This window comes from Antechinus flavipes, chromosome 5, assembly GCF_016432865.1.
Source record: "Antechinus flavipes isolate AdamAnt ecotype Samford, QLD, Australia chromosome 5, AdamAnt_v2, whole genome shotgun sequence".
Lineage (NCBI taxonomy): Eukaryota > Metazoa > Chordata > Mammalia > Dasyuromorphia > Dasyuridae > Antechinus > Antechinus flavipes.
The window spans coordinates 226,186,739-226,209,986 of record NC_067402.1 but is presented as its reverse complement, the minus strand read 5'-3'; the positions used below and the strand labels follow the sequence as shown (position 1 = coordinate 226,209,986).

The window sequence follows — 23,248 nt, the reverse complement described above, 5'->3', positions numbered from 1 at the left end:
TTACTAGCTAAGCCAGTAAGTTGAGACATGGTAGCTTAGTAGGGTTCAGCACTTTTCTACTCAGTATCAGGGAACTCCCCTGTTGCTGCTGCAACTCTGGGAAGAGCTCCACTGCCCCAGAAGTCTTGTTAGAAAATAGCATGGCCCCATGAGAATTTGCCTAACCTATCTGCTTTGTGAAGGTCACTACTGTTTTGGCTAACACTGAAATTTCTTTAATAGAATAATTGTATTTTCACAATTAATAGAAAAAGTTTCTGACTCAACATGAAAGAAAAAGGAAAAAGAAGGGAAAGGGAACATTGGTCACAGTTTCTATCATCTTTCTTTATGTTACCTGATCATTTCTTCTAAGCTCCCAACCAGTTTATCTCTTGCTTGTCTACCAAACAACCCATTTACAGATTGAGGAGTTTTGCTGTCCTGTTCCATCTTCAGCCTCATCTGTCAGCCCTCCTATCTATCTCAACAGTTAATTCTTTCTGGCTCTAGCCTTCTTTCCCTAAAACACTTAACTCTTGGCTCCAGTTCAGATAACAAAAGTCTGGGGATTAAAATCAGTAATGATGGATCTTATCTATGTCACACGAAAAAGTCTGAGACCTTTCAGATTTGGAGAGAGAGTCATAAGTATATATTGAAGACAATTTTATACAGATTAAGACCTAGGTCAGTCTACCTAATATAGGATGTTTAGTCCCTTGAATTCACATAGGGACACAACTTTTTGAGATGGCAGAATCATTAATTCTTAATTTTGTTGCTTCTTGCTAAAAAGCAAGTGATGATGGCACTCTCTGGGCATGCTATATGTATTCCTCGGCTAGCAGGTGGTAGTTTATGAGATTTTATTCTTTGTGCACATTCCATATCATTTGGTTCATTCTCTCAATTCCCTTTCTGTATTACTTTAAATACTTGGTCTTTATATATACTTAGGGTCCTCCATTGGAATTATGGGCTTCCCTCCATTCCTTTTTGTATAAAGAAGGTGAACTGTAATACTTTACATTATATATAGGAAATGGGGAGAATATAATTCTAATTCATGAGATTGTTGTCATTTATTCTCATTTTTTGTTTCTGATGTATCATCTCTGATGCTTGACTTTTAGTAAGATGAATATTAGAACAAGTTTGTTTCCTCCTGATAAGGTTTCAGTTGAATTAAGAATTATATCTTAAAAATTCTGCCTAAGTTATTGGATTATTACATTGCTGTTACTGACTCTTGACTCAAATTGTAAGCTCAAGGGATGAAATAACATCCTTTATCTATAGGAATGTAAGGTCCAGAATTATCCAGTCTACAAGAAAAAACCACTGAGGCTGCGCTCCAAGCCAGTAGCACTTTATTAAAAGAGTCTAGGGCCCCTTTAATGAAATGGATCTCAGTTCTTCCTCATGATCTGAGATGGTTTGGGTCCCCAGGATCTTGTTTTTATAGTTTGATGCCTGGACAATTTTTTCCTTACTATGCCAAAGGGACCCAAGTGACCTCTTTCCCATTTACACCTCACTTGTTTCCAGATTTATCCTTAACTACCCACTATATAACCCTAAAGAGAAGGACTGATCATTTTGAGCAATGCCTGGAACCTTCTAGCTCAAAAAGAGAAGGCCAGAAGATCCAAGCATATGCACTCTGTGAAAGGGAACATAGGGACAAAAACAAAGCACTCCCATAAAGCCTTTATATTTATGTTCCTGCAGCCTTGGTCTTCAGTCTGTTTCATCATCAGACTTTGGTTTTGTCAAGGGAGGATGTAGATCTCCTTAGAGCTCTTTGTAATAATAACAGCTAGTATTTAACATGTTTCAAAGATTCTAAAATGCAGATTAGCTTCAGGGAAAAAACTGTCTACACTGGAAGTTCCTGACACTGGTTTGGAACCTCTATTCCCCAATATAATATTATTTTAAGGTTTATAAGATGCTTTTTTTCACAGCAATCTTATGAGTAGGTGGTATGTATCACAGTTTAAGATAAGAGAACTGAGGGTCAGAGACATTAAGTGACTTGGCTAGAGAAATATGGCCTGTAAGATTGTGTCAAAGTCAAGATACAGCTCTGTCTGCTGCCTCCAGGTGCAGCACATTTTCACTATGCAGCACATTTTCACTATGTTGTTTCCTTCTTACCTTAGATGGTGTCTGGAAAGATTTAGGATTGACTGATCTGGAAAGAGAGGGCTGGATTAGTGAAAAAGACAAGAGGAGGGCAGCTCTGGAACCCTTCTGTAGAAGGAGGAATAAGGAAGCCAGTTGTTGACTCTTTACCCAAGAATCCTCTACCCATTGGTTCCTTAAGAGTAGTGCCCTACAGCCCTTTTTTTAGTGGCAAGAAACTGCCACAAGAAACTGAGTGGAAGCCCATCAGCTAGAGAATAGCTGAATAAGTTATGGTATATGAATGATATGGAATATTATTGTTGTATAAGAAACAATCAGCAGGATAATTTCAGAGAGGCCTGGAGAGATTTATATTAACTGATGCTGAGTGAAGTAAATAGAACCAGGAAATCATTGTATACAGCAACATGATTATACGATGATAAATTCTGATGGACATGACTCTCTTCAACAATGAGATGATTCAGGCCTGTTCAAATAATCTTGTGATGAAGAAAGAAAGCCATCTGCGTCCAGAGAAAGGACTGTGGGAACTGAGTGTGGATCACAACATAGTATTTTCACTCTTTTTGTTGTTATTTGCTTGCATTTTGTTTTCTTCTTCATTTTTTTCCCTTTTTGATCTGATTTTTTTTGTTCAGCATGATATTTGTGAAAATATGTAGAAGAATGGCACAAGTTTAACATATATTGGATTATTTGCCATCTAGGGTAGGGGGTGGTGGAAGGGAGGGAAAAATTTGGAACACAAAGTTTTGCAAGAGTGAATATTGAAAATTATCCATGCACATGTTTTGAAATTAAAAAGCTTTAATAAAAAAAGAATAGTGTCCTAAAACCCAGATGTAATTTTGGAACTTGTTATCATAAGATCGAAACAAAATTAACTTTGGAAAGAACCTTTAGGGAGTACACAGTGAATAGAGCATTGGCTTTTGTGTCAGGAGGATTTGAATTCAGATGCAGTCTCAGACGCTAGGCATGTGATCTGGGTAAATCAACCCCAATTGCTTCCAAAAAGAAAAAAAAAACCTTCATGATGACCTAGCCTAGCATTCTTTCTCATTTTACTTAAATAAGTAATAGTTTGTGAAATTAACAAAATGAATGATTACCACTTAACTATTAACAATAAAATGAAAACATGTGCATTGTATTTTGCAAATCTTAAAACCCTATATAAAAGTGAGTTATTATTATTATAAAAGCCAATCACTTTTTTTTACAGAGGCCATTTACTGATTCAGTCCCACTACTGATCAGTGTGGAAGCTTAGAGATGCTTTGTGTTTATTCTGAGACAGTTTGTTCCTCTTTAGGCAGCTTCATGCTACCCTGTCCATATTGATTCAGACCCTTGATCAACTTTAGATCAACTGTAGCTCAAAACTCCTGAACTCAATAAACTCAGTATCAGCTATTAAAAGTTTGTTTCATCATGCTTGGCTATCCAGATACTTCCACAGTGCTACTGACAATCTCTTTACACACACACACACACACACACACACACACACACACACACCAGATCAACCTCCAAAAATTTTTTTAGCATGAAGCTTGGTGGCAGTGTCAGAGGCCTTTTTTACTTTGCTTAGTTACGCTCTGATAAGAGATGCCTCCGTAAAGCTTTCCCTGACATTCTAGCTCCAAAATGTCCTAACTGATGAACTTTGTAATAACATCTTACTTGAGCATCCCTCATTTCTAACTCAAGTTGCATTTATAAGATATGTTAGCATATGGGAAAAAAGAAGGATGTAATTTTTACTTCTGTGTTTCTATAGGGATAAAAATCTTGCCCTGCTTTTTTTTTTTTTTTTTTTTAAAGATATTCTTTCAATTCTTGCTTATCTCTCCTTGGACGGTTGGATCCAGAGACATTCAGCTCTCTATTGTAGGACATATATGAAAAAGTAATTGGCATAGGAGAAAGTACCTTGGCTTTGGAATCAGAGAATCCAACTTTAAATCTTGGTTCTCCTAATTCATATCTTTGTAGTCTTAGGCAAATTAAGGTTTTGACTCAGTTTCTTCATCTGGAAAATGGAGGGTTTGGAGGGGTCATTGTCTAAAATTTCTTTTAGTAGTAATATTCTATGCTGTCTATAAATCCATTAAGATTGAACTCTAGGCTCAGATGGGAAAGACAGCATGGTGCAGGAAACAGAACTACATTGTAAGTCAGGAAAAGCTCAGTTCAAGTCATGACTGAAATTTAACTGTTTGCCCTTAGGCAAGACACTTAACATTGCTTCATCTCTTGGAAACAAAACCTGTCGTGTCTGTCCTCCTGGCTGGCTGAGCAGCTCAGAGGAGCTCATTGTAGTAGAGTACTTTGCAAGTGGCATATCAGTCATTATTACTTATACTGCTGATCATGGTGGAGCAGGACTTGGCAAGCTACCACAGCCTCTCCAGCTGGCCGCTTGAGACTAAGAATGTTTTTAATATTTAAAAATAACGTTTCAAAAGGATTGAAAAATATAAAAACCATTCTTAACTTCAGGGATGACCAAAAAAGCCAGTAGTTTGCCATCCTGATGCATAGTCCTGTAGATCATTATCATCTAACCTAGTTTTTACTGCTGGGATCATTCAGTCCTGGGTCCAATCTGTGAAACAAACATAGTAATTTTTTATTCAGTTCATAACTTACACTTGTGGCCTAGAAACCCATTTGTTTGTGCTTGAAAGTAAATACTCCTTCCTAGCTCAGTAATTTTGTTTCCTTCAAGTTACAAGATGAATGCATTAGGGCCAAAAATCTCCTCCTCCAAATGTTTTTGAAACATGTCAGTACAAGAACATTCTGATATTGGATGAAGGTTAGAGATATAAATTTCTACATGCAGGAATTTCGATAATTTAGTCATTTTTCCCCTTAACGTCACCAAACCTGACCAAGCTGCCTCTGCTACTCCTCTCTCTCATATCCTTTAGGCCTTTATAGAGATTTTAGAGAGGGAAGGAAAAATGAGGCAAAAAAATAAAGGAAGAGAATATTGGTCAAGATGTTCTCCAGTGGGGTTAGGCCTCTGTTAAATATGAGGAGGTAAGATTGTAGCCCACAAAGAGGACCTACAATGATGCTTCTTCAATTCCTTCATCTCAGATCTTTTCAAAATTCCAGAATCTGTAATGTCATTGATATCAACACTTTCTTGTCCTGGCACATAATATACTATGCAGATGGGGCCCTGAGAATGGCTGTGGCTGAAAACTTCTTCTTTTGATGATGATGAACCTTTCTGAGCTTATATCTAGGCTAGACTTTAGTTTATGGCCCACACTCAGAGCCTTTCACTAGAAAGATGATTGTTTCTGAGCCTTAAAGTCTTCCTCTGATACTACCTGTAACTTTGAGTGAGTCATATGACCAAGGGAGACCTTGGTCTCTTTATCTGTCCAATGATGGAATTGTATAGATGTCCCATAAGGTCCCTTGCAGCTCTAAAGCTCTCCTGTTCTTATAAGTTGTAACAGTGGCTGCTCTGGCCCCCTCTGGCCAAGAGCCAGGTTTGTTATTTTACACTCTCTCTAGAGTTTTCCAGTACTTCTGAAGGGTTTAGGAGTTTCTATTATTTTAGTGATTGGGTCAAGTCCCAATCATTATGTTTCTCTAATTTTAGAGGATCCTCTTCATCTCAGTTCATTATAATCAGTTAATAGCCAGATAAGCATTTGCAAAGGAGTTTTTACTCCTTTTACACAAATAGACAAACATTTTCCTCAATTTATGGGAGCCTAAATCTAAGTCTCTGAGAAAGGAAAGAGGAATCAGGTTCACAGCTCACTCTCTCTAGAATATGGACAAATCCCAAGTCCATAGCTCCTCTAGGCTTATAGGCTAGCCATTATCCTGAATTCTTCTATTCTGGGTTGGCAGCAACATCCAGAGTGGAACCTTGCTTCCAAGGTTGCTTGTGGCTTAAATTCCTAGATCTGGGGGACCCCACCACTTGTGTTTGGAATTGAAAAGGACAAGTGAGACAGATCAAAATCCCAAGTCCATTTCTTGGGGCTATAGAGACGCAAGGCTAGTGGAAAAGTATAGCCCTTTCTCCTATCCAGCCTAGTTCATGGTCCCTATGCTTCACTTTTTGGGCATTGAGAGAAAGGGTGAGATGGTTCCTGTCTGGGAATTTTAAAGATACAACCTGTTCTAGCTTTACAGCCACTGGAAAAGACTGCTCTTGTCTATGTGGTTGGAAAACATAGAATGTCTTCCTAAGTCTCTGGAGTCTCTTGTGTTAGGGCTATCTAAGGTGAAGTATATAGTCATCAAAGCCCTGTTAGAAAAATAAGGACTACTAAATTTATAGAATTCCCCAGTTGATAAATGGTCAAAGGGTATAAACAGACAATTTTCAGTTGAAAAAAATTAAAGCCATTTATAATCATATGGAAAATGCTCTGAATCAACTTTTGATTAGAGAAATTCAAATTAAAGTAACTCTGAGGTACCACCTCATACCTCTCAGATTAGCTAAGATGACAGAAAAAGGTCAGGTCCAATATTTATTGGCGAGGAAGTGGGAAAACTAGAATGCTAATATATTAGTGGAGTTGTGAACTGATTCAGCCATTCTGGAGAACAATTTGGAGCTATGCTAAAAAGGCTATAAAATTATGCATACCTTTTGATCCAGCAGTATCTCTCTACTGAGTTTGTATCCCAAAGCGATCATAAAAGAGGGAAAGGGACCCATGATGTTTGTAGCTACTCTTTTTATGATGGGAAATGGCTAAATAAGTTATGGTATATGAATGTAATGTAATGTCAGAAGAAATAATGAGCAGGCTGATTTTAGAAAAGACTGAAAAGATTTACATGAAATGATGCTGAGTGAAGAACCAAGAGAACCGGCAAGAGTGAGGTTATGTGATAATCAACTATGATAGACTTAACTCTATTCAGTAATGACCCAAGACAGTTCCAATAGACTAATTATGAAAAATGCCATCCACATCCAGAGAAAGAACTATGGAGACTGAAAGTGGATTGAAGTATACTAATTTCACCTTTTTTTTTTTTTTTTGCTTTTCCTTTGTCGTGATTTCCCTCTTTTGTTCCTATTTTTCCTTTACAACATGAGTAATATAGAAATAGGTTTAAAATGATTGTACATATATAACCTATATCAGATTGTTTGCTGTCTTGGGGAGGGGAGAGGTAGGGAAGGGAAAGAGAAAAAAAATCAGAAGTCTAAATCTTACAAAAATGAATGTTGAAAACTTTCTTCACATAGAATTGGAAAAATAAAACATTATTAAGAAAAAAATAAAGAAAAAAGAAAAAAGGAAATAAGAACTACAAACAGGGCCAATGGTTCTGAGGAGCTCTTTTTCCTTCAGGATGGGTCCCCTCTGTTCTGGATTCAGGGAAACATGACAGTATTCAATCTTGGAGTGGAAGTTTGAGGGAATTTGGCTCTTCTGGCTCTTTGTAGCCTCAAGTAAAATACATAAAACTTAGGGTTGTTTTTTTTTTGTTTTTTGTTTTTTATTCCTGTCTAGTCTTCCAAAAGGGTAGAATTGAAAAGTACTTAGTGTAAACTCTAGCTCAGATTTAGGACAACTATTTATTTCCAATACATAAAAGAAACATTAAAACACCAACCATTCAGGTCCATTGACAGGGGCTTGCAATAGTTTACAGGAACTTTTAAGTATTATTCTCCTCTCCCTTAAAGTTGAGACTCAGACATTTAAATTTGAAGGAGTTTGTGAGATTGCCAAATTGGCATTTTATATTTCAACTACTCAGTTCTCACTGTCCAAATTATTCCTCCAGATCTATGACTTTGGCCAAGCTAATCTAAGGGCTGAATTTACTTTCTGTCCAGTTGTCATATTCCAGATGTATAGAAGGATTTTCCTCTACTAACTAAAGCCAGTGGAAGATCTCAAACTCGTATGGTGATCCCCTAGGCTCAACTGTCCATTTCAGCCTCACTGGTTAGTGACTCCTCTGCTTTCCATTTCTTTCCTGAATATAAATAACCAGTGGAACCAACAGTGAGGTGATTCAGGCAAATCCAATAGATTTGTGATTGAGAGAGCCATCTCCATCCAGAGAGAGAACTATGGGGTCTGAGTGGCCCTAATATTTGTATCAAGTTGACCCAGTCAATGTATAGATTGAGTCAATATATCATTAATTCAGGTATATTTTCCTGCATCTTAAGTTCCATAAACTTTGGAAGTTCGGTAAAACCAGAGAAATGCCAGGGTTTAAAGAAGATTCTTTTAGCTGATAAACATGCTGCATCCATGAAAACTTTGACCCATTTTAAATAAAGGATCTTATTGACATTCTCCTTTTTTTTTCCCCAGGACATAGAACTTTGTATGTCGGAGTCCGGATGCCTTTGGGACGGCAGAGCCATCGGCATCATCGAACTCATGGCCAGAAACACCGGAGACGAGGGCGGGGGAAAGTTGTCAGTCAGGGAGAAGAAGGGCAAGGAGCTCTTGCCCATGGTAAATATATTCAATGTGGAATCAGTAAATGGCATCCTGTAAAATGAAGCCTTATAGGTAATATTAAAATAATGAGTGTTTGATTTGTTATGCCTTTGTCTAGGTAGGCTGAATTTTATAGTCCACTTGTGAGTAGTTTTTCAGAGCTTACTTCTAAGAATTAGGCATATTACTAAAAAACAACAACAAACACTTCCCCCAGATGTTCTCCTAAAAATTTGATAATTCAGATTAAAAAACTTATTACCATAATAAGTTGTAATTGATTTTGGCTAAAGTAAAGGATAGGACTATTAAATTAAATTGACCATCCATATCAATCTCAATCAGTCTGTTGGTTGTCAAATTTCTATTTTCTTCTGTCTAGACATGGACTCAGCAAATGAAATTCCATATTCATGAAGCTATCTCAGTACTTTTTTTTTTCAGGCAAAAAAGCAACCTCTTTGATCTTTGTTCTCAGCCTTGTCTTTGATATATCTTTACAAATAGGGATGCAGTTGAGATGCACTAAGGAAAGCAGATTCTGTTTTCACTCTTTATGGAGGCTCTGACCAGATGTTTCTTCTTTGCTGATTTCCTAGACACACCTTCCCAGCGGGTTCAGTTCATTCTTGGCACTGAGGAAGATGAAGAACATGTGCCACATGAGCTGTTCACAGAACTGGATGAGATCTGTCTGAAGGAAGGAGAGGATGCTGAGTGGAAGGAAACAGCTAGGTAAAGTCCTTAAAATAACCACAATGAAGATATATAGATATATATATGTTATCTTCAGCCTTTCTTCATATGTTGTTTTGTGGAAACAAATACAACTAATTCAATTTCCTGACATTTTAGAGGCCATTCCTCACTCTACCCTTGTTCCCTCAGCCAGGGGTACATTAGATGGCTCAGTGTACTTGTTAGGAAGTAAGGTAGATGCTGAGACTTTGAACTCCTCTAAACATCTGATCCAGAACTTAAGTGTTAGTAAGTCTTGGGGGAGGGGTTGTTCTCAGTCTGGGAGCCCAAAGGACCCAATTGAGTTCTAGTCACAAGTCCTATTCCTGTGTTTTTTTTTTTAAATAGCTTTTTATTTTTCATAATAGATGTGGAGATAGTTTTCAACATTCACCCTTGCAAAACCTTATATTCCAAATGTTCCTCCCTCACTCCTTCCCTCCCCCCACCCTCTCTGCTAGACTGCAGGTAATCTAATATAGGTTAAACATGTGCATTTCTTCTAAACATAGTTCCACATTTATCATGTTGCACAAGAAAAAACAGATCAAAAAGGGAAGAAAATGAGAAAGAAAAAAACAAGCAAGCAAACAACAACAAAGGTGAAAATACTATGCTGTGATCCACATTCAGTCCCCACAGTCCTCTCTCTGGGTGCAAATGGCTCTTTCCATTTCAAGTTTATTGGAATTGCCCTGAGTCACCTCATTTTTGAAAAGAGTTAAGTTCATCATAACTGATCATAGCATAATACAAATTCTATTTCTTTAAAGGCCATTTTGGGTTTTCATGCAGTAAAATTCTAGAAGTCCCAGGCCAAACCTGAAATCCTGGGCTGTTCAGTTTTTTCAGTCATATCTGACTCTTCATTTGAGATTTTCTTGGAAAAGGTCCTGGAATGGTTGGCCAGTTCCTTCTCCAGATCATTTTATAAATGAGAAAATTGAAGTAAATAAGTTTAAGTGACTACATACAGCTAGTAAATATTTGAGGCTAGATTTGAACTCATGAAGATAAGCCTAGTCGTCTGTCCATAGAACCACCTGGCAGTCTAATTCCTTAGAGATCCCAAAAAATTTAATCCCTTTGTATTACTAAATCAGCCCAGTACTAAGAGTTTCTTAGCTTTTCTATATTCCCCTATAAGACATTCTTCCTTCTTTGTCCTATCCCTTCTAACTCTCCAAATTGCCCTTGAATCAACCAGTGCTACTTTCTATACTCTTTGACTCCAATATGCATTTTATATTGAAACTCGACAGGGCCAGTAGTCTTAAAGTCAAGAGGAAACACAATAATTTTCATTCTTCAGTCTATTTCATGAATTTATTAAAATCACCAGCATGGATTTATGGACCTTCTAAAAGAGCTCAAAAGATGTGAATTAGAACTCAGTGTGCTCAAATGTAATCATCTAGGCCTTTTCTGTATTTTTTTTTTTTGACTTGTTTGTAACAAACTTCGCCTTGAAGCTTACTCTCCTATTTTTGATGTTTATAAAATAACACTTTTAGGTGGTTGAAGTTTGAAGAAGATGTAGAAGATGGAGGAGAACGTTGGAGCAAGCCTTACGTGGCCACTCTTTCATTACATAGTCTGTTTGAGCTGAGAAGCTGCCTCATTAATGGAACAGTCCTCCTGGACATGAGAGCAAACAGTATTGAAGAAATTTCAGGTAGGGGGATTTCAGAACAAACCAGGGTTAGAACCCAATCTCGGTTTCCTACCCATTGACTTTCTATTGGCCTGTATACTCTTTTGCATTTTTAAAATTATCTCACCTTTTTACTGCTTCTGGCACTTGCCCAGCCAAAAGGATGGAATTTGGGGATGGGCAGAAAATGAGAAGCAAAGGAAACAGCTGGGGGGAGGGTCTAGGGCACATTGTCACTTCAGACACATTGAGTAATGAAAACACCTGATACTGGGTAGTAATTGTCTAAGGTGAGTGTACAAAATATGTATGGTTATGTAAAATGAATTGAGTCCAATGGACTCTGACATCAGTTCTCTGTAAGTAGCCGGTGGTATGTTTCATCATGGTTCCTCTGGAATCTGGTATCTTCCTTTTTTTGTCATCATCTTCTTCTATTTTGGTCTTTATTTTAAGGTGAAGAAATTCTTTAGGTTGTTGACAGTAAATTAACCATTTATTTTATGTTAAGAATTAACTATACTTCATAAAACAGGCTATTTTTTCCATAAAGGAATTTACCAACCAAAGTATCATGGTCTGTATACTTAGAGAATATTGTACATTCCTTATCGACATTCTTTTACATGTTTATCAGTTGGGGTTAGAAAATACTTAAGGTATTTCAATCTATAGAGAATTTCCAAATCTCCTTTTTATTAAATCAATATGTCTGCAGTTTTTGTAGCAATCAGCAAAGCTAAAGGGATCTTGGGCTGAATAAGAAGGGTGCAGCTGCCAGGGATAGAGAGGTAATTGTCCCAGGGTATTCATTAACCTCATCAGACTCTTCTAGAGTCTTGTGGTTGGTTTTAGGTATCATGGTTTTTGAAGAACATTGAGAAGCTGGAAGGAATCTTGTGGTGTTCTCTTCTTTTTTAATAATATGATCATTCTCCAGGGAGCAGGTTGTCTGGAGGCAGCCTTAGTTTCTGTTCCAAGTAATAATCACTCCAAATATAGCCAGCTGATAGAATCCAAACGTTTATTTTCTTCTTCCAAGTCTTGTCTCTTTCCTAAGGCCTGGGTAGCTTTCTTAGAGGCCTCTCTCCTTCCTTGGTTCCAAGAGCTCTTGAAACTTGTCCTTTGTTGCCTCCAGCTCCCTCTGAATCTTGGTTCTACTCCTCCGAATCCTTCGTTCTGCCTGTTCTGCTTGCCAATCTCCCGAACTGATAGACTTGAGCTTTTTTTGGTTCCGAGAGCTCTTATTGCTAAGTCTTTTGCCTCTGCCAGCTTCTGCCTCTAGCTCAACTCCGACTCCTGGCAATCTTCCTAACTGACTGACTGATTGACTGACTGAAGCTCCTTTTATGCTCTTTTAGAGGTATAAACTCAAAGGTTGACTCCTCCTCCGAGAGTGGGATTATGGGAAGTGTGAATTCGTAAATCTCATACTGAATGCTGACTTGTAAATCTCCCAAAAGTGTGAACTAATGTGTGTGAGCTAATGTGCGAACTCTCAAAGGTGCAAACCCAAGCACACAAGCATTGCTTCCATCAATTCCAGTGAGTTATCACCTTGTATCAAATTCTGGGTCATAACAGGATCTAGAGGAGGATACCCCAGGATGTGAAGGGCCTATGTGAAGGGTTCTTTTTAGGGACCCAGACCAGGCAAAGGAACAGGGACTATTTGACTTAAAGAGAAGACTCAGGGGAAGCATGGCAGCTAGGTCCAATATTTAAAGAGCTATCATATGAAGGAAGGATTCCATTTGTCAAGTTTGGACAGAGCTAGGAGCAGCAGAGCTAAACTCTAAAGAAGCCTGAGAGAGGCTGGAGTTCACAGAAGCTCCCTAATAAATAGCACTTTCTAAAAGTGGAACTAGGCTGCCTTGAGAGATAGTGAGGATGGTGACTTCTTCAAGCAGAAGCCAGAAGACTGCCTGTTTAGTATGTTATAAAAGGGATTTTTTTTTTGTTTTTGAGGTGGCCTGTATGGCTTCAGAAGTCTCTTCTAACATAAAATAACCAATTTTATGTTTCAGTGATTGAGAATTCGCAAGTCTCGGAAAGTTAGAGCTACTCCAACTTGCTCATTTTATAGTTCAGAAAACTGAGGCCCCAAGATGTGAGGGGTCAACAGGTTAACAGAGCTGGGAGCAAGAATCACGGTTCCCTAGGTTGCAGTCTGGTTTTCATGTTACATTATCCTATCATGATACATTAACTCATATTAGCAGAACTGTTAATAATTATTTGTGTTTTCCCTCCTCAGCCCTGTTCATGCCTTGATAGAAATAAATGGCCAATTAGCTATTTGACCTATATTTTTGGATACTTTTATAGCTAATCTCACCTTTTCTTAAAATTTCCCCCCTTCTTCTGCAAAATGGAGTCCTCACTTCATCAGGGACCACTACCATCAGAAATTGATTTGGAATTTGATATTTTTTCTTTCCCAACAACATGAAAAGCTTGTACAGGAGAAGGAGGCTGGTTTACCCTATTCAAATATCTCACCAATAACTATTCCTACTATCTAATGGCTTGATACTATAGCTCCATTTTCAGTAATCTCCTCTGAAACCTCTTCCTGTCTCCTTTGGAGGGGTTGACTTTTTGTTTGAGCTATTGGACAAGTAGATATTGCTTTTCAGATCTGATCCTCGACCAGCAGGAATTGTCCAGTGACCTAAATGAGACTATGCGAGTTAAAGTGCGGGAAGCTCTTCTCAAGAAGCATCATCATCAGAATGAGAAGAAAAGAAATAATCTTATTCCCATTGTGCGTTCTTTTGCTGAGGTTGGCAAAAAGCAATCAGACCCAAATTCTTTGGACAAAAATGGTAAGATTTGGAGGGATGGACCCTTCTGCTCTACATTTGTACCAATGAGACAATCTGCTGGTAGATAATAAATTCCTCAGAGTCAGGAACCATAGTCTGGATAGTGTGCAGTAAATTGTGATGCACAATAGAACGCCTCTGCTATTTTGAATAGTGCTTTAAGAGTTTCAAAATGCTTTGCATATTTTACCTCATTTAATCCTCACAACAACCCTGTAAGGCAAGTCAATAAACATGTCTATCATGCACCAGGCACTGTTCCAAGTGAAAGGAATACTCAAAAAAAGGGCAAAAAAAGGGTTAGGTGCTGTTATAATCTCTATTTTATAGATGAAACTAAGAGAGGCTAAATAACTTGTTTATGATCACATAGTTGGTAAATATCTGAGGAAGGATTTGAATTCAGGTATACTATGTCCAGATGTTGTTTTGGTTCCCTTGGCAAAAGAAGGAGTTAGAAGTCTGTTTGCAAGGGAGAGAGGCAGGTATGAAGAACCCTGATCAGCCCTACACAAAGAACTAAGCTTGCATGGGTCCAAACATCACAGACCCTGTTAACCTTCTGAGGTACAATATTGGTAAGAAGTTAGTATATTCTCTCTGGTGGTGGTTGGGTGGGCAAAGATGATGAAGGGAAGAAACAGATTTTTTTTCCTCCCACAGGTCAAACAGTGTCTCCTCAGTCTGTTCCTACTACAAATCTTGAAGTTAAAAATGGAGTAAATTGTGAACATAGTCCCGTGGATTTAAGTAAGGTTAGTGGAAAACCCCTCCCCTCACCATGAAATTAAAATTATATTGGTATATTGGTCCAAGAGGCATTGTTTTTAAGGGGACTGAGAATAATTTTAACAGTGTGAGGAATATCTCTATAAAACCTGCTTTTTTTCAGAAAAGGAGGACTATGTTCCTCCTCATAATTCTGAGTTGTAGTCACATCACCAACTAAATTGTATAAATTGGTATAGTCCCAGATTTATGAGAAATTTATTCTGAGCTTTAAACATCTTATTTAAGATTAGGAAACATTCTGAGTTCAAGTTTTGTTGCTCATATTTTGTCATTGCCTATTTTGTCCTGGAAAATATGGGTAAAGAAAAAAGAAAATTGGGTTGGTTGGTAAAAATGTGAGAGACTGGGCAAAAGAACAATTCCCATTGGTGTAGTGCTTTAAAAGTTTTGCAAAAGTACTTCCTCCACTTTCCTCATTTCCTCACTTCATACTTTTCTCATTTAAACACAAGCATTATGTGTGTTGATAGTATAAAAATTATTACGATGTAGGAGTCATCATGACATAGTGAAAAGCACTAGACTTTTCTGGATAGCCTGAGTTCAAATCTTCCTTCAACCACTTCTTAGCTATGTAGTAATAGAAAAGTCACTTACATTCTCTGGCCTCAGAGAATTATATAGAGGAGTAGACTAGATGATCTTTAAGTTCTGCCTAATGCTATGTCTGTGAATCTATAATCACATTTTTAGAAAAGGAAACAGAGGCTCTGAGAGTTTATTAACTTGCCCACTGAATACCCCAAGTTTCAGTCTCCCAGTCTCAGTGTCTTTCTACTATACCTCTCTGTCTCTCTGGTAGGTTTTCAAAAATATTTCTATGAGTTTGATCAATACTTAGCCCTAATTAATTACTTAGAATTATAGGCTTACTAGTGACAAATTAGTGCATTCCCTTTCCAGCCTTGTTGGGAAGTGAATTTCTGACACTACAATTTGACACCCAGATTTTTGCAGGACTTCTGATTACTCACAATTGCCTTTCTTCCAATGAGTGCTATGACAAAACTTTCATCTTCCTAACTCTCCAAAAACTAGTTCGTGGTGGAAAGTTTTTCCAGTGAATCCTTCACTTGGCATCAGTTTAAAACAGGGTGTTTGTTTCTTTTGTGTGCTAGACCTCTTTGGCTGGGTGGGGAAACCCATGGACCTCTTTTCAGGGCCACATTTTGATAGCCTAAAATAAAATACTGATGATTGCAAAGAAAAACAATTATTTTGAAATGCAGTTATCAAAGTACTAAAAAATTCAAGTTCATGAACCTTGGGTCCAAGAGAATGCTTCCCCCCCTTCAAACCTTAGTTGGCAAAGCTAACTCTTCAAAGACCCTAATGAGACAGCTTAGGACCTCGAGCCTCAAAGCCTTGGGCAGACTAGCCCTCTCCAAACCACCCATCATCATCACCAAAATTGAAGGGAGTAATTATTATGGAGCAGGGGGCCCCTGCTTCATCTCCCCACAAACATCTGCTGACTGCTGACTGACAAGCCGAGGGGCACAGGAGTCCTGGAAATAGCAGTAACCCCCTCTCCCATTCTTCTGACTCCTAGTTATGTTTTTCCCAGTTCTCCTGGCCAGCAGGACTTTTATGGAGAAGGGGCCATCCCCCCAACAAAAGCCAAACAGCAGCTATAAGTTATTACTTTATAAGAAGCATGACCATATGCTTTGCTTCTTTACTCTAAAGACTACCTGGCATAAGTGAATTTGCTTCCCTTGATAGAATGTGAGCTCTTTCATATGAGGGACTGTTTCACATATCTATTTGTATTCCTCTCACTTAGCACAGTGTTTTATATAGAGTAGGTGCTTAATACAGCCTAATTTAAGGCCCTGGGCTTACATTTTGGGTGGCTGTCATCAGTAGAACAATAATGCCTTGGGTTGTGGCCAAGAGGGAAACTTGATAGGAGTTTGAAATATTCTGTATGAAAGAGTACACGCTTTGCAGTTAGGAGATCAAGAAGTTCAGATCCTATGTCATACTTTTAGCTGTATAACCACAGGCAAAGCATTTCTCAAAAGCCTGTTTCCTCATCAGTCAGATGAGGGTAATACTATTTTGTGATACCTGCCTTTCAGTGAGGAGAACTCCAAAGTAGACCACTCACTCACTTCCAAACCAAGATGAATGTTAAGAGAATCTTTGAGTGGGACCAGCCTAAAGCCTTCTGTCTCTTAGAATCCTAACCACAACTTTATTCCGAATTCCTAGAGCCCACCTAGCCAGTGTTTCAGGTCTTCTACCAGACTTTCACATCTGCTGTAGCAATCTTGGGGCACTCAGAGTCCTCACTACATACTGCTCCAGTCGCCGTTTTCTTACTTGAAGTTATGGTCAATCCTCTCTTCCTAACATGGATGTTGGATTTGACTAAGAGTTATTTTTGTTATTGTCAGGCTTTCCATAGTATTCTGAAAAAAAAAAAAAGATAAGGCATATGATGAACATCAATTAGACCTAAATCCTTATCAATTTTTTTTTTTTTTGGCTGAGGCAATTGGGATTAAGTGACTTGCCCAGAGTCACACAGCTAGCTTATCAAAATTTAAAATAAAAAAAATAATTATGAAAAATAACCCATTATGGCCAATTAGTAAACACTTTAAAGAAGATGGATTTACTGCAACTATGGTAATTAACCCCCCCAAAAAAAACCTCAAGCTTTTTTAGGAAATTCAGTCATTGAATCTTGAAATAGGAGAGGACCTGACAAGTCTTTTCTGAAGCAGACTTTTATTTTTCTGTTGCAACCACTGATAGATATGTCCTCCTTTCCTCTTTAATCTGGTATTTATGTAAGCTAAGGAACTCCCAAGAATTCCCCCTTTTTTGCTTCCTATTCCAGCAGTAAATAATGTATTATATACAAATTCAGCTGGGATATATTCACTGACAAAAAGCTAGTGAGGACAGCTGTAATTATTTTTCCTTCAACCTTAAATCTGCTTCTCAGTCACCTCTACCCTTTGGTTCCCAGTCTGTCCTCTAGAGCTACACAGAATAATTAATCTTCTCTTGCTTCCATTTGGTCAGCCTCCTGAAATTGGAGGAGAGACACTGTATGGCTTTAAGTTTTCTTCAGGCTGACTCTCTTCAAACTCCCTCACATCTTCCTCATGTAACATGATTTCTAGACCTCTCCCCATTGTAGTAGCTCTCTTCTGCTTCCTTATTCTGCCAATCTCTTTGAAAGTATGCTGTCTAATGTATACTTGTATTTAATTTATACTTTAACATATTTAACATGTATTGGTCTACCTGCCTTCTGGGGGAAGGAATTGGGGGAAAGAGGGGAAAAATTGGAACAAAAGGTTTGGCAATTGTCAATGCTGTAAAATTACCCATGCATATATCTTGTAAATAAAAAGCTATAATAAAAAAAATAAAGTATGCTGTCCAGAATTGTACTCAAAATTCCAGATTCTCCCATGCCAAATACAGTAACGTGATCACCTCCCTGGATTGTTGTGTGGATCAAATGAAATAATCTTTATGAAGCACTTAACACAATACTTGGCACATAGTAGATGCTTAATAAATATTTATTTTCTTCCTCTCTTCTCTCCCTCGACTTGGATTTAATATACATAATACTGATCATTTTAATTAAAAAAATTTTTTTAAGCAGTTGGCTCATTTTGAACTTTTGATGAACTAAAACTTTTAGGCTTCTCCTCTGAAATGCTATTAAGTAAAGTCACCTATACTTTTATAATTGACTTTTTGAAACAAAATGCATATCTGTGGTTTGGTGGAAAAAACTCTGCCCTAGCAGTCAGGAGACACAATTGTCTTCTTGATCCTATGTTTGGCCTCCACTAATGTCTTTGTGCAGCTAAATGTTTTTAACAGATACAAGTTTAGGGTGCCTTGAAAGGAGATGTTTCAAAGTTGAGGGGAATGTGAACTCAAAGCATTTATTTTTAAAATGTGTTTTCATACCATCTTTTTGAACTTACTTCAAAGTAACTTTTAATGTTTTCCTAATAGACACACTACCCCACACCACTATTTTTTTTTAAAGTGCCCTGTGTATATCTTTATCATATTTATTTAGGTTAAGGAACCCCCTATATTTTTCTTTTTCTTTTCTCCTTTTCTTTAATATGTACATTAGTACAAATAATAATAACCAACATTTAGATATTGTTCAGGGTATGTGTTGGAACCAACTTTAAATGGTTTGGTTCAATTTTCAGGGTGAAAGTTTATACCATGGAAATTAGCTAATGCTCCAACTCAGGGCTTGATTGATGGTTTTGTTGATTGTCTAGAGTTAAAAAAGTGGTGGAGAAAATGTTAATAACAAAAACTAAATTAAATAGTACATTGTCAATAAGTTGTTTTAAGTAAGCCAGTTATTAAAAATTTACCAGTACAGCCTTGTTAAATCGTACTTTAAAGTTTGCAAAATATTTTACAATATTATTTATTTTGTTTTACAACAACTCTGGTAGATAGGTGCTATTATTATGCTTGTTTTTATGAGGAAAATGAGGCAGAAAGAGGTTAAAGAGACCCAGACTCACAGCTTATTAGGGTCCAAAGCTGAATTGGAATTCAGATCTCTTTGACTCTGGGCCCAGCGCTTCAGGTACTGAACATCACAAATGTGCTATTTACCCCCTCTCATGTCCTTCTTCATTATAATAAATAATTCAATAAGTTTCTGATGAAAATAATTCTAAGGGTGTACTACAGGAAAGCTCAGTAGCTCTAAGCATCACCTCTAGCCATAGAGGAACAGTGGGCAGTCAGTGCTAGGTGCTCTGGTCTGCTGAGAGGCAAGGAAAGACCTCACCCTTCTGGGATCCTGTGATGGATGGGGTGTGTGTGTGATGAAGTATGTCCTATGTTTATTGGGAAAATATTGCATGGCTGCTCTTTTGACTATGACATATTAGTAAGTGCTTTGAGTTAATTTTATCTACTGGCTGCCTCAGCACATCTTTGGAGAGCTGTGATTTTAGGTGCAAACCTGCCAGGTACTTTGGAACCTAAGGGAACAGTCACTACCTCTATACCACCATGCCCCAGTTCTGTAAATCCGAGAGTGCCAAATTGAGAGAATAGACCTAATGGGAGCTACAGTGTTTTCAACTTATTTTGGACTTGTAGGTGGACCTTCATTTTATGAAGAAAATACCTATTGGGGCAGAAGCCTCCAATGTCTTGGTTGGAGAAGTAGATATCCTGGACCATCCGATTGTGGCCTTTGTAAGGCTGTCACCTGCTGTTCTTCTCTCAGGCCTCACAGAAGTACCAATACCCACAAGGTAAAGACAGAAATATGTACAGTAATTTACTGTACTTATTTTTTTTACTCTATTTACTATAATTAAATTTAAATTAAAAAATCTAGTCTTCTTGAATCCTAGTAAGAGAACCTACTTAATACTAAGATATCTAGGATCAGAGAATCTTGAGAAGTCTATATGCTATGGAGAGATTATCAGAGTCCTGAGAAAACTGTTTGATTAAGCACTGTGCTGATGAAGAATAAACTCTTCGTAGTATAGTACTGAATAATTAACTAGGTTCCATTATGTTGGAAATGTTTCAGGTATAGTTTTGGAATACATTTCCTGCTTTCCAAGTACCCCCCCTGACAAAGAGGGGCTGAATTATTTGATTATGGTAAATTATATACTTAACTTAGAATTTATTTTGTTGTAAAATGTATTCAAATGTCTAAAACTGTCTTCATATCATCTTAAGGAGTTTCATAATTTTAGATTCTTCTTCCATTTGTTTTATAAGAGCAATGAATGAAATTCAGATGGAATTACATCTGTATTACATGTAAAAAGTGATCTTTAGGAAAGAAATCTCTTTTCCAAAGCAAGGATTTTTGTCTCTGTGGAAAGGGCATACAATTATAGCCACATTATTAAATGTCAACAACAGTAATAGTTTTAATGAGTATTGAAATATCCAGGTTGAAAGTTTATCAAGGTTAAAGAAAGTGATATTGACACATTAACAGTATATCTGCTGAAGGTGCATACTTAAAGTTTGGTAATAATGTTTGTCTTTTTAGATTCATTGGAGAGGAATGAAATCTGATACACTGATGCTTCGTAATAGCCTTTTCTCTCTCTCTGTTATCAGGTTCTTATTTATCTTGCTAGGACCAGTAGGAAAAGGTCAACAGTATCATGAGATTGGCAGATCCATGGCTACCATCATGACAGATGAGGTATGATAAAACTTGAGATGATGTTCATAACTCTTGTGTTTCTCATGTATCTTTTTTCCCCTTTGATTGTGTGTTCTCTCTCTCTCTATGCTCCCCTCCCTTATTTCTCCTTATTCCCCTTATTCTCTCTCTCTGTGAAGAAAGTCAACGTAAATAGTGACAAATCTTTCTAGGATGATTGTTGTGTTATGTGGGGTACCTAAATAGAGAAGACAGGTTGGGGTGTCTTTTCTTCCCAGTGATTGCACAATTCTTTCTGGTTGTCCATTATAGATCTATTTGAGGTGGGGAGATGCATTATTCCTTTCCAACCACTTTTTTTTTATGTGTCTAAAGCTATGCTTGTCCATGCACTAATAAAAAATCTCCACTTGGTAGATATTTCTCCTTCTCATCCCTAGCCCTCATGCCTCAGATCTCTAAGCTCTTCCCACAGAGTAATGGCTTGGCAGCACTCACAGAGAAGGGGAGTGAAGATGGGGAGAGCAGTATTGGTATGGATAAGCAGAATAGAAGCCATAATATCCATATATAAGTAAAACAGCTTTTGAAAGTAAGGATGTGATTGTGAGGAGCGTTGTGACATTTGCCTCAAAGTGACAATATCATGACATGGGTTCTCTGGGACTGCCTGATTGTTGAACTAGCTCACCCCAGTGCACAGCTCTTAAAAAGAATGCTGGCACAAATGTGTGAGGAGTTCTGCTTTATCAACTCTTGGTTAAAAAACAAAACAATGTATAGATGGATATCAAACATAAATCTTGAGCCTCATTTTTCAACTCATTCTGAAGTGTAATCCAGGAAGCTTTTCTTTATTTCTCATTTTAATCCTTTTGTTTGGTGCTCCGCAGAAATGTATATCCTTTCATGTACTTAAGATGACCATTATTAAAGTTCCCTTGATCCCAGTCTATTTTCACCATAAGAAATTATGATTCCTTTGGGCTTTCCTCCCTCCCACATTCTCTGACAGTTCTCTCTGAGTTATCTGCATTTCAGGCTTCTGTCACTAAGATAAAAATCAAGAAGCTGTAGTTTTTCCAGCATTCAGTGATAACTGTTTTTCTTCAGGAAAATTCTCTGCAGTCTTCCTAAGTCATCTCTTCTCCATAGATTTTTCATGATGTAGCTTATAAGGCAAAGGAGCGAGATGACCTCTTAGCTGGGATTGATGAGTTCCTGGACCAAGTGACTGTGTTACCTCCAGGTGAATGGGACCCATCGATTAGAATTGAACCACCAAAAAATGTTCCTTCCCAGGTAATGTGCATTATGCAAACCACTTTATTTATTGAGTATAAAGCATTATACAGGGTATTATGAATGGATAAATAATAAAAGACATAGTTCCTGTTTTGAGGGGGATTCATAACTTAAGTAAGGAGACAGAATATGCATATGTGAAAAATACAGAAACACCTACAAAAATAATACAGTTGGAATAAATGAATACATTACCAATATAATTTCTAAGAAATTACAGATTAGTTGAGTGCTCTTAAATGGGTAGAGTCATTAAGGAAAGGCTTCTGGGGGAGGTGAATTTTGAGTTAAATTTTTGAAGGGAGATGTGAAATAATCCAAAGGGAATGAGATGGGTATTGTGGTTGAAAATAGCACACGCAGAGGCCACAGAACAAAATGAATAGAGATAAGAAGCATATTTGTCTCATAATTCTAATGTGGAAGGGAGGATCCACAACCACTACAGAAGACTACATAAAATAGCCCACAATTAGATTGACATCTATCTTTGTTTCATTACTCTAATTCTCCAATTATGGATCCTTTATTTCTGCTTGCATTATATTCCTTGCCCTTCTTGACCCACTTTCTTTTTCTTTTTTCCTATGATGCTCAGAGTTAAATAAGGAAAGAAAAGAGAAGGATGTCTAAACATAACTTACTGCTCAGGTCCAGAATTAATCTAGTCAGGGAATCTTTAGTTTGTATCACTGATCACTTGGGAGTCTGGGAATGTTTATGGCCTCTCCTCTAAATAAGATTTTTAAGTTCACAAAATAAAATAAATAGAATTACAAAGGAAATCATTTATATTGAAATAAAGATGTATTTTTCCCCTTCCAAGTTTACAAAAACTCTGAAATCTATCCCAGATTAAAAACCCCTGATTGAGGAAGTGACATGGAATATTTCTCAAAATATTAAAATAAGAAGTCTACAATCTATATAATCAGTCAGCCAACAAGTATTTATTTATTAAATACCTGCCATGGGCCAAGCACTGTGTTAAAAACATGGGGAAAAATGACAAAAAGGAAACTCCTTGCCCTCAAAGAGCTTATGTATTACATATGACTACTTAAGACTCTATATAATCTATTATAAATACACATGTATTTAAAAAAAACTTTTTTTTTAAACAAGGTAATTTGTGGTGGTAGTAGAAGAGGTATCATCAACA

The 23,248-nt window shown here is 37.3% G+C and overlaps 1 protein-coding gene across 1 annotated transcript in view; it reads left to right on the top strand.

The window, feature by feature from the left end:
* The window catches only part of SLC4A8 (solute carrier family 4 member 8), a 76,985-nt gene that overhangs the window by 11,552 nt on the left and 42,185 nt on the right, over positions 1-23,248 (top strand). Inside the window, exons 3-10 of the mRNA XM_051963582.1 lie at positions 8,472-8,618; positions 9,203-9,338; positions 10,856-11,016; positions 13,635-13,823; positions 14,487-14,578; positions 19,740-19,897; positions 20,733-20,820; positions 21,937-22,083. Of these exons, the coding sequence (XP_051819542.1) occupies positions 8,472-8,618; positions 9,203-9,338; positions 10,856-11,016; positions 13,635-13,823; positions 14,487-14,578; positions 19,740-19,897; positions 20,733-20,820; positions 21,937-22,083 (1,118 nt within the window). The remainder of the gene's footprint in view (positions 1-8,471; positions 8,619-9,202; positions 9,339-10,855; positions 11,017-13,634; positions 13,824-14,486; positions 14,579-19,739; positions 19,898-20,732; positions 20,821-21,936; positions 22,084-23,248) is intronic.